The sequence below is a fragment of the Arachis hypogaea genome, chromosome 5 (genome assembly GCF_003086295.3).
Source record: "Arachis hypogaea cultivar Tifrunner chromosome 5, arahy.Tifrunner.gnm2.J5K5, whole genome shotgun sequence".
In the NCBI taxonomy this organism is placed as follows: domain Eukaryota; kingdom Viridiplantae; phylum Streptophyta; class Magnoliopsida; order Fabales; family Fabaceae; genus Arachis; species Arachis hypogaea.
The window spans coordinates 94087178-94102062 of record NC_092040.1 but is presented as its reverse complement, the minus strand read 5'-3'; the positions used below and the strand labels follow the sequence as shown (position 1 = coordinate 94102062).

The window sequence follows — 14885 nt, the reverse complement described above, 5'->3', positions numbered from 1 at the left end:
TATTTTTTAATAAACCAGAATAAAATCGGTTTATTATAGCAACAATAATAAATTTAATTGTCCGTATTATAATTATGAAACCCAGTTTGATCCGATCGATTTACACAATCTAAATCGAATTATGTTTAAATTTTTTGATAAAAAGATAAATATATCTCTAATTTTTGTTAAAAAAATTATAATCTAATAAATTATGTAAATTAATCAATTTGACCAAATTTAATAACAATTAATTTAATTATTATTGTTATAAAAAAATAGTTTTATTTTAATTTTTTAAAAAATTTAAAAATAAAAACCGGTTCATTTCTTTACAAAAAGTGTCAGCAACTAACAGTTTTAATCAAACTTAGTCATCATTTAGCCAATAAATATTATTCCTTCTCAAATATCATACACGCACATCATAAAATTTCACCTCTGTTACTCGTTCCTTTCTAAATAGTGGTTGTTTATTGACCCAAAATCTGAAAAAAAGTGCTAACCTCTAGCACTGCTGATTATTTTATTATGGGTTTTTGGTTTAAGGGGAAAACAACTCAAGTCAACAAGGCGTGTGTGTCTAATCACCTATTCCATTAGTTCAGTGAGTCCCATTTGCAGAAGAGAGAGGGAGAGAGAAAAAAAGAAAATAAGAAAGAAAACAGATGTGTGTCTCTGCATTGTAGCAAGGCAAAGGGAACACAACCCAGACACACCGCCCATCACCACCACCACCACCACCACCTCCTCCTCCTCCTAAGCAAACACCAAAACCGTCTCTCTCTCTCTCTAAAGTCAGAACTCTCCTCTTCTTCCTCTTTTTTGCAACCTCTCTCTCTCTCTCAACCAAAAATCATTTTCTATTTTTATTTGATTTAATTTTTTTATTATTATTTTACCTGATCTGAGAAAAGCTTCTGCACATTCCTCTTCTGCATACGCTTCTGCTGAGATGAATAATAATAATAATAATAACTTATAAAATACATACACACTCTTCTCGCCGGCAAGCTATCTCCGATGAAGACGCAGCCTGAACCTGCCGCCGTCGTCGCCGTACCTAACCCCGAAGGTCACCTCTCTCGCTCTCTCTATAAAATATCACAGCTGAAAAAATTGAGGACTCCGAAAAAACCGGTCACAGTGTTTTTTTTTTCTTTCAATTTTTGGTCTTATTTCTTTCATATTATTTCGATAATGATGTTGTTCTTATATTTTCCTCTAAGGCTTTTGCGAAAAGAAAAGTGTGTTTTTTTTTCTTTTTTTTTTTTTGGTTTGAATTTGTTTGGACTAACTGAATGGTGGACACGTGGCGAGTGCAGAGAAGAAGAGCATCAACCCGGAGCTATGGCAAGCGTGTGCGGGGCCGTTGGTGAACCTTCCGCCGGCGGGAACACACGTCTTCTACTTCCCTCAAGGACACAGTGAGCAGGTCAACTCTAACTTAACTACCCTAACCAACTTCTCTAACATGCTGAGAAAAAACTGTTAAGCTTTTCGATTATGGAGTTGGATTTTGAATCCAGAATAAGCTATAATGAAAGCAAGCCTTTAATTGTTTATTTATTTGATTTGAATCTTTTTTTTTTTTTTTGGTTTGGTTCAGGTCGCAGCGTCTTTGAAGAAAGATGTGGATGGACAGATTCCTAACTATCCTAATCTTCCATCCAAGTTGTTGTGTCTCCTTCACAGTGTTACTTTGCATGTATGGATGTTTTCTTTTTTGGTTTGGTTTGGCTTTTGTATTAGTTTTGAACCGAAGATCAATATGGAAGGTCTGGAATTCTCTTATTTTGATTGTATGTTCATTTTTGGGGATTTTTTTTTTTTTTGGCAGGCTGACCCAGAAACCGATGAAGTTTATGCTCAGATGACACTTCAACCTGTGCCTTCTGTAAGCATCATTTTGGAATGTCTCAAATGCTTTATAATTCTATAACAATATGATATGCCAAACATCAATTTATATGATACGAAGTTTTCTATTAATTTGGAGTCTGATTGTAAAGAGAAAAGGCTTGAACCAATGGGGATTGGGTTTTTTAACTGAGGGAGCTAATTCCTTGGAAAATGGTGAAAAATGCAGTTTGGCTTCGAACTGCGAGAGTTTCACACATTTAATGTGGACTATGTGTCAAACATGGCAGATATGTGTTGGAAACCAAAGGAGAAAGACCTTAAAAACTTGAAACATAAATATGCATGTTTCAAATTTTATTTTATTTTATTTTTTTGGAAACTTCACTGATTTGTTGACATGATCCATGCAGTATGATAAGGAAGCTTTATTAAGATCAGATCTTGCTCTCAAGTCAAACAAGGCACAGCCTGAGTTTTTCTGCAAACAGCTGACAGCTAGTGATACAAGCACACATGGAGGTTTCTCTGTGCCTCGCCGAGCAGCAGAGAAAATATTCCCTCCTCTTGTAAGCGTAATTACTATTTCAGGCAGTTGAATAAAATTTTCAGGCTTTAATCTTTTCCATGTTTTCAAATAGGATTATTCTATGCAACCTCCTGCACAAGAACTTGTGGCTAGGGATTTGCATGATAATGTTTGGACTTTCCGTCATATATATCGAGGTATACGTAATGTGCAGTCCTGTATATAATTTGAAACAGCAAAATTATTGGAAACTTGCTGAAGATTTTTTATTTATTCATTATGGTCCTCACCTTAACCAGGGCAACCAAAGCGCCACTTGCTTACAACTGGATGGAGTCTATTTGTCAGTGGAAAGAGGCTCTTTGCTGGAGACTCTGTTTTATTTATACGGTGAGGGTAATAAATTGATCATTTCTGTGCTGTTTGGTGCTTGAGTGGAAGTTTTCAAAACTGTCTTAAAATATATTGAAAATCAATGTTTCAAAGCTTCAACTCACTTCGGCAAATGACCTGCATTTTGACTGTCTTTCCTTCTCTTTTAAATGTTCCGGCAGAGATGAAAAGCAGCAGCTTCTTTTGGGCATCAGGCGAGCTAACAGGCAACCAGCCAACATATCATCCTCGGTATTGTCAAGTGATAGTATGCATATTGGGATTCTTGCGGCAGCTGCTCATGCTGCTGCAAATAATAGTCCTTTTACCGTCTTTTACAATCCTAGGTGAGTATCTTTACTTTTCTTTATGCTAATTTATTAGTTCTTGTATGTTTGTTCAATTACAGAGGCATGGATCAACTAATTGTTTAATGAACTTCTGTTCTCAATTATAAAGTCTTGAACTCAAAATCTTTCTTTCATTTGCAGGGCTAGTCCTTCAGAGTTTGTTATTCCTTTAGCCAAGTACTACAAGGCAGTGTACAGCCATCAAATATCACCTGGAATGCGTTTCCGAATGATGTTTGAAACCGAAGACTCAGGAACTAGAAGGTGCATCAGTTTGAGTCCATGTATTGGAAACTTTTTTTTTCGGGGTATATATAATGGAACCTAAAAATCACCCAATAGGAATGGGCAGAAACAAACAAGCTTCAGATGGATAAATGATGTAGCAGTCTAAGCCAAAAGTATATGCCTAAGACAAGACTCCAACACCTAAGAACACCCTGTATGCCTATAGCAGCATACGAAACATGATTCCCATCAATCCTGTTCGGCATTGCTGTCAAAGATTCATAAGAACACCCAAAACAACTTCTGGTAGTGTAATTTGCATCAGAACCGCAGACTTGCTCATACAGGTAGTAAACTATCATTAGTGAGAGTGCTAAAAACCACACCTGCTCAAGAGTCCAATTCACATTACATACACTCCTATACTTAAGAGTTAACATCAGCAACATCAAATAAACCAGTATAACAGCATACCATGTATTGTAAACATAATTTCTCAAAATTGTGAATGATCAAAATAATGCCTTTATGAAGTAAGCATGTGTGGTTGATGTATTAAGCTTGGCTTGTAACTTAGTTGCTTCCTGAAGCGTTTATTGATTTCTAGTACCACTTTGTAGCATTTTTGGAAATGAGATATTTGGTGGGGAATAGATATCATACTTGGGGATGTCTTAATGGATATTGTTAAAATAAATTCTAATTATTTCCATTGTATTTCAGGTATATGGGTACAATTACAGGAATCAGTGATCTAGATCCTGTGAGATGGAAAAATTCACAATGGCGTAATTTGCAGGTATAATATCTATTCTCCTTTTCTAATTCAACATTGTAAATTTTCCAATCTATCAATTGATGGACCTGCACAAGTTGTAAACAGTGTTTACCGACTCACATATGATTGGTCAGGTTGGTTGGGATGAGTCAACTGCTGGGGAAAAGCGTAGCAGGGTTTCACTTTGGGAAATTGAACCAGTGACTGCTCCTTTTTTCATCTGCCCTCCCCCGTTCTTCAGGGCCAAGAGACCAAGACAACCAGGAATGCCTGGTAAATAATTCTACTATTTATTATTTGCATTCTAGTTCCGAAAAATAAAATATATTGGATTTTTTCTCTCAAGAATTCTTTGCTATATGCTTTTGACAAATTTTAAGTTCACCTTGCAGATGATGATCCATCTGATTTCGATAATCTTTTCAAGCGGACAATGCCTTGGCTTGGTGATGATATGTGCATGAAGGATCCTCAAGGCCTACCTGGCATGAGCTTAGTTCAATGGATGAACATGCAGCAAAATCCTAGTCTTGCTAACTCAATGCAGCCTAATTATGTACCATCATTGCCTGGATCTGTTTTGCAAAATCTTCCTGGTGCAGATATTTCCCGTCAGCTGGGGTTTTCTTCTTCACAAATTCCTCAGCCTAACAATGTAGCCTTCAACACTCAGAGGCTACTTCAGACTGCACAACAACTTGATCATCTTCAGAAGCTACCGTCAGCATCTGTCAACTTGGGAACAGTGATGCAGCCGCAGCAACAGTTGGGTGATATCTCTCAACAATCTAGGCAGAACTTAGGAAGTCAAACTCTTCCACAGAGTCAAGTTCAGGCCCAGATCTTGCATCCCCAGAATCTTGTCCAAACAAACAATATTCTTCAACAGCAACAATCATCCATTCAAAACCACCAATTCAATCGAAGTGTCCCTCAGAACCCTCCACAGCAGCAGCAACAGCAACAGACAATTATGGGTCAGAATCAGCAACAAACTATGGTCCCATCTACTATACCTGACCATGTTCAACAGTTACAGATGTCTGATAATCAGATTCAGCTTCAATTGTTACAAAAGCTTCAACAGCAACAGCAAACACTCTTAGTACAACAATCTGCGCTGCAGCAGCCTTCTCAACTTGCTCAAATCCAAGATCAGCAGAGGCAACTGTTAGATGCAGCACAGAGCTTCTCTAGGTTAGTCCCTCCTGGTCAAGTGCTTGAAATTCCTCCGTTACTTCAAAATTCACTCCCAGAGAGTAATGCGATCACAAATCAAATGACAAAGGCTGGTCGGAGCAATATACATATCTCTCATTTGCCTCAGCAGCCAAAGCCTCAGCAACAATCTGGCTTGCTGCCTGAGATGTCTGGTCAAATGGCACTTCCCCCTACCCCTTCACCAAACCAGCTCTCTGCTGCTGGCAGTGGCATACTGAATGGAGCAGCTGTAGCTGGACAATCTGTAATTACTGATGATGTTCCATCTTGCTCCACCTCACCTTCTACAAATAACTCTGCCAGTGCAGTTCCATTATTGATAAATTCCCAGTTACATAGAAGCTCAATAACTGCTGATGACATGGCTCAATCTACTGCAACATTATTGAGTTCAGGTGCTTTAGAAACCATGTCATCAGGTGCAAACATGGTAAAAGATTTACAGCCCAAGTCTGAAGTCAAGCCTTCTTTAAACATCTCCAAAAATCAGAATCAAGGGAGTTTGGTTCATCAGACATACTTGAATGGTGCTGCTGCTCAAACAGATTATTTGGATACATCATCTTCGACAACTTCAGTTTGCCTATCTCAGAGTGATGCTCACATGCATCAGAATAACAACCCGATGTCTTACAATCCACAGTCTATGTTGTTTAGAGACAACAGTCAGGATGGGGAAGTTCAGGCAGATACTAGGAGTAATGTTCCATATGGCAATAATGTTGATAACCAAATGGGAATGCCATTGAATCCAGATTCTCTTTTACCCAAAGGCACAGTGGGGATGGGGAAGGATATGTCGAATAATTTCTCGTCAGGAGGTATGCTTGGGAACTACGAAAATAACAGAGATGCTCAGCAGGAACTTTCATCTTCAATGGTCTCACAAACATTTGGAGTCCCTGATATGACCTTTAATTCTATTGATTCAACAATAGATGATAGTAGCTTCTTGAATAGGGGTGGATGGGCTCCACCACCACCACCACCACCACCGCCATTGCCAGCACCACAGTTTCAGCGTATGAGGACATATACCAAGGTATATATTTAACTATGTTGCCATTTTGGTCTGTCTAGTCCTCGATGGTGGACATGTGCTTCTTCATGTGCCTGTATAATTAATTATTCTACTCTAAATGAGCTCTATGTAAATTATATCCTTGTAGGTTTATAAACGAGGAGCTGTCGGAAGGTCCATAGACATCACTCGGTATTCAGATTATGAGGAGCTTAAACATGATCTAGCTCGCAGATTTGGCATAGAGGGCCAGCTGGAGGATCGACACAGGATAGGCTGGAAACTTGTCTATGTAGATCATGAAAATGATGTTCTACTAGTGGGAGACGACCCTTGGGAGTAAGTCTATAATTTTCTTTTATCTTTGCCTATCTTTGAGCATGTTCCTAGCTGGCTAGAAAATGTCAATAACCATTTTTGTTGGTCATGTTAGTCTATGAACTGGAAGGTGTTGTTTTTAGGATAGATGCATCTCCCTCTGTGTGAAAATATCCAATGTATGATGGCATATGATAATTCAGAGGGATATGCTTGCTAACAAATAACTCTACTACCTGATTTTTTTATTTTTTTCAAGATGTCAACAACATGAAAATTAGGACAAAGTGCAAGTTATTTTTTTAAAGAAAGGGTTAAAGTGCATTTTGTATTTTCGAGTTATTCCTGAATGCCAGTGACACAATGACAGCTGCACACATGTTTAACTTTATACTGTAATTCCCAACATCCCGAATTGTTCTCTTTTAATAGATTAATTGTATGTAACATGATATTTCAGGGAGTTTGTTAATTGTGTACGCTGTATCAAGATTCTTTCTCCCCAAGAAGTACAACAGATGAGCTTGGATGGAGATTTTGGCAATGCTAGCCTTCCAAATCAAGCTTGTAGCAGCTCTGATGGTGGGAATACTTGAATGTAGTCAAGTAATGTTAACCATTCTTCCATGGTAACTTAGGTATTTTCTAGGAGACATAACTTATTGTCCCAATGGCGGTTATTATGCCGTTGCGGACTTTTGTGTCCTGCATCAGGACTTAAAAGTGATCTTTTGCAGTTCAGAGGAGTAATTTTGGCGCTGCTGTGTGCATGCAAATTTGAAGAGCCAAACTAAGGTGGAGAACTAACTGCTGCTAATGCTACAACTTAAACCAAGGTGTTAAAACTGGTACCGTATTCACCCTGGGAAAGTTTGCTGTGTATGAAGGCACAGATATGTTGTTGTTGTTGTAATATTGAACATAATTGTTCTGGGCACAGTTAGAAATGTTTAATCAATTGTATTGTAGAAAGAAAGGGTTTAAATGTTTAATATTACTCCATAGTTTTGATTGTATAAATTAAATTTATAGGTTTGCTGTCTTTTAGAGGACATTCTGACTTTATTTTTCTAATAGAACAACATTAGGCAACTATTTTGCCTAAGATTCTCTATCATTTGGACACCATAGCTTGATAGCCAAGAGGTAGAGAAACTTCATTTTTGTTGTAAGCTGAAATGGGTACTTGGAACCGAGTTTAGGAATTGATGGAGCTAATGGAGCTGTATTGGCTGTGCAATAGTTAACCACAAGTGATCATGTTTTCGTTTTTACTTTTCAAAAAGTAAGGTGAGCTACTAAGTTAAAATTATTGATATACACATGGACTGAGCGTTTGGTTTATTCCTGGAAAATAAGTTATGTGCTTGACTTGAGACATCATGTCTTTTTCTCCATCCACTGTTACTCTGATTCAGTCACTGTTGATGAGGACAAACACAAGAACGAACCTTAAAATCAAGACTGAGACTCCAAATCTTTCTTTGAGTGGTCAATTTTAGTCTACAATTTTCCTTAACTAAGTAGTTGATCTCTAAACTTACACATCATGACTTCCTGAGACAAATCAATAGTGATGCCTTTTGCTTGGGGACTGATTTGATCAATAGTGATGCCTTTTGCTTGGGGACTGATTTGTTCTACTGTGCAAGTTTGGACCAACATGGTAATTATGAAAAAATAGTATTAAAGTGACCACTTATGGCTAATTTTTTTTGGGTGGATGTGAGATGGGTGATATTCTTTAATATGGTAATTTTGAGTGTTTTTAAAAAATGTGAAAGGTATATAAATTATTGAATCCAATTGCTGTATTTTAAATATTTTTTTTGAAGTAGATAAAATGGAAGGGTTCAATTTATGTATCTCTCACAAATCAGAGAATTTGATTTTTGTACTCAAAAAATTAAAGAATCCAATTTCTATACTCTGAATTAATCGATGTCACATTTGAGAGTAACACTCCAACAATCCATAATCCTAAAAAACACCATTCTCAACCCTAACATAAAAAATATGACCACTGACCACTAAAAAATGAAATTCATTTAGAATTTTACTTTAAAATCAATAGTAATGCCTTTTTTCTTTCGGTCAAATTACACTGTTACACCCTTACAAGTACATAGACTGGGCCACACCGGGTTTAGCTTAATTCAGACCCGACCCGAAAATATAGACCGGATCTAATTTTTAGACCCTAATCCGATTCTAGACCCGATAAAACTTACGTACTTTTGGGCCGGGTGAAAATTAGATAAAAACCGGATTTTTAGCATGTAAAAATCACCTAATCTCCAACCATTATTTCACAATTCACATAGTAAAATTCATTTAAAAAATATAACAAGAACCAATCCTTCTCTAAAATTAAAGCATAACCATAATCAATACTAATATTGTCTAATAATACCAAATATTTAAATCAATACAAATAACATAATATTATGCATTAGTCTAAAGTCTTATACATTTTAAATATAAAACATTAACTTATAATCTTATAATAACTAATAACACAAAATATTAAGGTTTACAATATTTAAATTCTATATAAGAATAACTATCATCCATCATTAATAACACAAAATATTAATTGTGTATGATAACCGGACCACCGGGCTGAGTTCGAGTGACTCGAGCTATGGCTTGGGCTTGATCCGAAATAATGACCGAGTCTATTTTTGAGACCAATATCTGACTCTAGACCCAATAAATCACACTAAATTAGTCCCTAAAATGTTCGGAACTGGGTTAGATCTTTAGGCCGAATCGGGCCATATGCACCCCTAGTTGCACACCCTTCCCTTCTGATTCTCTATATCACCTTCCTAATTGTTTTTTTTTCTTACCGATATTCCTCCAATCTTGCATGAAAAGAACTGAGCTATTGTGAATTGGAGCATCATTTAGTTGTATATGTATTTAGCTAATAAAAGAGTGGATTAACAGGTATGTTAATGTTCATTAACACACATTAGTAAATTATAAAACCAATGATAATTAAATTTTCACTTTCTCTTAGTTTAAAAATCTTCTTCCCTTCGAAATTGGCGGGATCAAATTTATATACTATAATTTGTATGTAACATAATAACATGACAACAGAGTGTGGATAATATTACCGAATCAGGTCCCTACAATATCAGGAGCAGCCATTTTTGGATACATGTGGTCCGTCGATTCTCCTGAACATAAAAGACGATGAACGGTTACGATGAAATCTAAAAGGGTATAGGGAGAAACACAAAAGAGTGAGTGAGTGCAGCAAAAGTCCAAATCCAAGCACCAATAACTCAACCACATAGGCGGAGCTTTCAATCAAACAGAAGAAACATCATCGTTTTCATCGACAATCGCCATTCGGCATTCGCTAACCCTTCAAAAAGCAAATCATAGACAGATTCAGTTACAATTAGGATACAAAACACACATAATGGAGAGTAGAATAATGGCTGCGCTCAACTCCGTTACCTCTCCTCATCTGCCTTCTCATTCCCCGGTAACTCATCCGTTACAATTACAGTTACCGTTACCGTTACGCCTAACTGATTTCAGTTTCCGATGTAACTAACCGCGAAACGGTTTTTGATATTTGAATCCACGTAACGCAGGGTCTGTACGCGGTGGAGAACAGCATCAAGAGCTCCCAATGCAGCTTCTCAGCGGGGAGCAAGAAGGTGAGTTTTCCGAGGCAAAGGTGCAGTCACGTGACGAAGACCAGGGCGGCACGTGATGGTGGTGCTGGTGGTGCTCTCGGTGCCACGTGTCAGGCGGAGAAGATCCTGGTGGCGAACAGAGGCGAGATCGCGGTGCGAGTCATCAGAACCGCTCATGAGATGGGAATTCCGTGCGTGGCTGTGTACTCGACCATTGATAAGGACGCGCTTCATGTCAAGCTCGCTGATGATGCTGTTTGCATCGGTGAAGCGCCTAGCAGTCAATCGTGAGTTTCATCTCTCACTCCTCCAACTTGTTTCATGCTTGATTTGATTCTCCCTAATGGAAGAAACTTGTGCCGAAAGAACTTTTAGTTTTTACTTTTTTTCAAATAATTTTATTGTTTGAACTTTGATTTTGCTGCATTTCTGTTGATTTGAAAGTAGATTATAATCTTCGGTTAGCGCTAGTTGTTTGACACTGATTAGTAAGGTCTCAAGTTCGAGTCATTTCTATTGATTTAAAAGTAGATTCTGATCTTAAGTAGAGCACAAGTGTTTTGAGACCAATTAGTAAGGTCTCAAGTTCAAGTAGTTGAGCGAGCTGAAATTAAATTAAATTAGAATCTAATAGATCCTTTATACTTGTAGTTTGGGCGAAAATATACATTATATCATGTTTTTCTTACCTCTATGTAATATGGATAATGATGAATAGTAGGAAACTGAATTGTAATTCATGGTTTTCACATTTGATTTCTGTATATTTGTATTGATTATATATTATTTCGAGAAATCGAGTTTGCACTAAATAGTGGTGCCTCTATGATGTAGTGTCCATGTATTTGTGCAGGTACTTATTGATTCCAAATGTTCTATCTGCTGCTATTAGCCGAAGATGCACAATGTTGCATCCTGGGTATGGTTTCCTTGCTGAAAATGCAGTGTTTGTTGAGATGTGCAGAGAGCATGGAATCAATTTTATTGGGCCAAATGTGAGTACTTGTGGTGTGGATTATGGAGTGTGTAGGATATTTCTCTCTTTCTACTGTTATTTTGGTTGAACTGAAATATTTTGTTTGAGACTTTCAGCCCGACAGTATTCGGGTTATGGGTGACAAATCAACTGCCAGAGATACAATGAAGAAAGCAGGTGTTCCTACGGTTCCGGGAAGTGATGGATTGTTACAGGTATCATACTTTGATTTGGTAAAAGTTTCAGATGCCTTCTATGTTGAAGTTGGAGGCGAATTCTGATTCCATGCATGAATTTAATGAAAAGAAGTATTGTTACAGACCACAGAGGAAGCTATCAGGCTGGCAAATGAGATTGGTTTCCCTGTAATGATCAAGGTATATGAGCTTATTATTCTGGATTTCTAACCTTCTGCTTTATTGTCCCCATTTGAATAGACCTCCAGCTTTCCAGGATGACAGTGACACATTTAAGATGCTTTTAGTCTATATGCGCATGTACATGAGGATATACACAAGGGAGTCTCATTTGACACTTCTTTTTATTGTGATCAATGATCTATAACTGTTGTGGAAATGGAGTGTTAGAATTTAAAATCATCTAGAGCTGCTGGAGAAGATGGAGTGCATAGAATTAATCACATTAACTGACACACATATTTTTGTTTTAGGCAACAGCTGGAGGTGGAGGGCGTGGCATGCGCCTTGCTAAAGAACCTGATGAATTTGTAAAGTTATTACAGGTATATGTGTCAAAAAATATGTTCTTGCTCGAGTTGGTTTATTTTTATACTCTTAACAATCTATATTTCATTAGCCATTACAATAATATCACGTGCAAATGGGCCATTTTGGTGAAAAGTCTATCGTTAAATTGTTTGCAGCAAGCTAAGAGTGAAGCTGCTGCTGCATTTGGTAATGATGGAGTTTATTTGGAAAAGTATGTCCAAAACCCAAGGCACATTGAGTTCCAGGTAATGTTGTCCTTTTATGTCTAAGGGAACTTTGTAACTTAACTAGAGCTTCTAGAAGAAGAACAGTGAGGGAATTAGATTTATTGAGATTGTTGATCTGTTGGAAATTTTCAAGTTGGGATTTCTTGTGTCTTTTGCATATTAGGCTCAGCAATTCTCAATCTCTTGCATCAAACCCAGTTCTCCTTATCCTTGCAAAGGCTCTGAAATGAAATCTGAGCTGTAATATTATTCTGTTTGCTCATATCAATAATGACCTATAACTCCAAGCTCCAAAAGTTCCATAATGCGCAGTCTAAATAATTGGGTGTCTATATTCTAATTTCATTATGCAAAAGAAAATTTATGCACTGGGTTTTGACAAATTAGACAATCTTGTTATTGGTTCAGTAAAATACTTCAGAATCCAGATTTGCAAATTAATTGGTTGAAGTATTTAACTTCTAACTTTTATTCAAACATTTTCAGTTTGAGTCTTCTACCATTTTTAAACATTTGGTTACATGCTTCAATCTATAATATTATGTATTTAATATCCAGATTTCCAATTCCAGAACCTGCATTAAATTTGCCCAAATTTTCTTAATTCACCCCTCTGCTTCCTGACTTTGCAGGTTCTTGCTGATAAATATGGTAATGTAGTTCACTTTGGAGAACGTGATTGCAGCATCCAGGTACTATGAGCCGTAACTAATTTCTCTATTGTATTCTGTCAAATCTTTCTTCTATTTTCTTTTAATTTATAAAAAAGGGCTGTTAACTTGTTTTCAACATATGAAAGCAAAAAAATGTTGGGGCTATATGGCTAGTTTTGTATTTTCATTTTCAATTGTTATATTTTTCGGTGGTATTCACAAAAACAACGCGTTATTATTGTTTCCTATTTTCAAAGCTCTGCTGATAGGCTATTGGATATCTAATAAGGTGTTGCTTGAAAATAATAAATTGATTTAAAAGAATATGAGAAAAATGGAGGAAGAATACAGGAATTGATTTGCTTAGTAGTTTCAATGTTAAATACATTACAGAATGCGATAGAAAGATCCAAATATAGGCTATCTGATTATTTATGTACATACCAGTCATAATCTCTGCTCCAAAAGTCCTACTTAGTCAGTTCTGTTTTGACTTCTCATAGAGGCGTAATCAGAAACTGTTGGAAGAAGCACCTTCTCCTGCATTGACCCCAGAGTTGCGTAAGGCAATGGGTGATGCAGCAGTTGCTGCAGCTGCATCTATAGGTTACATAGGTGTTGGAACAGTTGAGTTCCTCTTGGATGAAAGAGGTTCTTTTTACTTCATGGAGATGAACACTCGTATCCAGGTTGAAGCCAATTTCTAATACACTTGTTCTGATAAATAATTTAGGGTGTTCCAAATTTTTAGCACTTCTGATAGATTCTTGGTATCTTTTTTGGTGACTGGAATTAGGTTGAGCATCCGGTGACAGAAATGATTTCTTCTGTTGATTTGATAGAAGAGCAAATTCGTGTAGCTATGGGGGAAAAACTTCGATACAAACAGGTATGAAGGAGATATTTTTTCTTGTGATTCATAAAAGTCTTGTTCTTATTGTAGTTTTGCCCTACAGGAGGATATTGTGCTCAGAGGACATTCTATTGAATGCCGTATCAATGCAGAGGATGCTTTCAAGGGTTTTAGACCAGGGCCAGGTATCTTGGTTTAACAGTGTAACATGTGAACAAAGATATAAGATTTTAATACCAGCTTCCTCATTTCATATGTATTATTTGCATACATCGCAACAGCTACATGCACACGACGTGTTTTCAGATCAATTAATTTCTTTCATTTGAAATCGAAATCATGCCTGATCACTATTGAATGTTATCAGTTGCATTTTTATCATTTTTTTTTATGTTTTTGATTAAAACTTGTAACAAAACTGAGGAATTTTTGCTGTTCCAACAACAGGTAGAATAACAGCATACTTGCCATCTGGTGGTCCATTTGTTAGAATGGACAGCCATGTTTATCCTGATTATGTGGTTCCTCCAAGCTATGACTCCCTTCTTGGAAAGGTGTGCCACCACGTCCCTTTTATGTATAACTGATATCATCCTTCCTGGAAAGTTGTGCCTTAGTGTGATTTATTTGAAAGCTAGATATTCAAATGGATAAGAGGTAGAATGATCATCAAATTTATCACACGTCATACTCTTTGTTTCTTCAACATGGAGCAAAGTATTCATATTTCAGAGTTGCATGATCTTTATATTTCTAAATGCAAGCTTTTTTGATATTATGACATTCCTTGTTTGCTGATTGATGGGCTTCAATGATGAGGAGTTGGACTTAATATGCCCAGCTATCTGATTGATATGTTCATTTTATTTGAAACTACTTTTCATATTTTTTTATTTGTGAACTGTAGCTTATTGTTTGGGCTCCAACAAGAGAAAAGGCAATTGAACGTATGAAAAGGGCACTTGATGACACAATTATCACAGGTAAAAGCACATGCATTGTGATTTATTCAATTGCTTACCAATATTTGGTGCAAGCCAATTGCACACCTGAAGCAAGGAGAGATTGAAAGATAGTCAAAAGCTCTTTCTGTTGCACATCTTATTGACTTATTTTTGCGAAGAGAAAAATTG

The 14885-nt window shown here is 36.8% G+C and overlaps 2 protein-coding genes across 7 annotated transcripts; both read left to right on the top strand.

The window, feature by feature from the left end:
- Positions 1–397: 397 nt before the first annotated feature.
- Positions 398–7773, top strand: LOC112802004 (auxin response factor 19). Of its 6 annotated transcripts, none has more exons than XM_072237472.1 (15): positions 398–1054; positions 1305–1414; positions 1589–1687; positions 1820–1876; positions 2253–2408; positions 2481–2565; positions 2668–2758; positions 2923–3087; positions 3232–3354; positions 4042–4117; positions 4231–4369; positions 4489–6359; positions 6487–6677; positions 7117–7262; positions 7399–7773. In XM_072237472.1, exons 1-14 carry the CDS (start codon positions 1003–1005, stop codon positions 7250–7252), a joined length of 3351 nt encoding a protein of 1116 aa, XP_072093573.1. In that variant the 5' UTR covers positions 398–1002; the 3' UTR covers positions 7253–7262; positions 7399–7773. The 6 variants fall into 6 exon arrangements, with proteins under 6 accessions (XP_072093573.1, XP_072093571.1, XP_072093572.1 ...); XM_072237470.1 differs by having other exon boundaries at positions 7394–7773; XM_072237471.1 differs by having other exon boundaries at positions 7117–7285.
- A 2167-nt stretch (positions 7774–9940) lies between these two features.
- LOC112802003 (biotin carboxylase 1, chloroplastic) lies at positions 9941–14724 on the top strand (the record flags this gene model as incomplete). The annotated part of the gene is given in 13 exon segments (XM_025844973.3): positions 9941–10158; positions 10271–10602; positions 11169–11310; positions 11408–11506; positions 11612–11668; positions 11962–12033; positions 12175–12264; positions 12879–12938; positions 13403–13588; positions 13696–13788; positions 13856–13937; positions 14200–14306; positions 14660–14724. Coding segments are annotated over 13 exon segments (1451 nt in total), but the record flags the coding sequence as incomplete, so codon positions are not given.
- Between the last annotated feature and the right edge of the window lie 161 nt (positions 14725–14885).

Excerpts from the sequence above, each read along its gene's own strand:
- LOC112802004 (XM_072237472.1), top strand. The coding sequence starts at position 1,003 with ATGAAGACGCAGCCTGAACCTGCCGCCGTCGTCGCCGTACCTAACCCC. Across the intron at positions 1,877-2,252 it reads CACTTCAACCTGTGCCTTCT|TATGATAAGGAAGCTTTATT; the intron begins GTAAGCATCATT and ends TGATCCATGCAG. Across the intron at positions 4,118-4,230 it reads CACAATGGCGTAATTTGCAG|GTTGGTTGGGATGAGTCAAC; the intron begins GTATAATATCTA and ends ATGATTGGTCAG.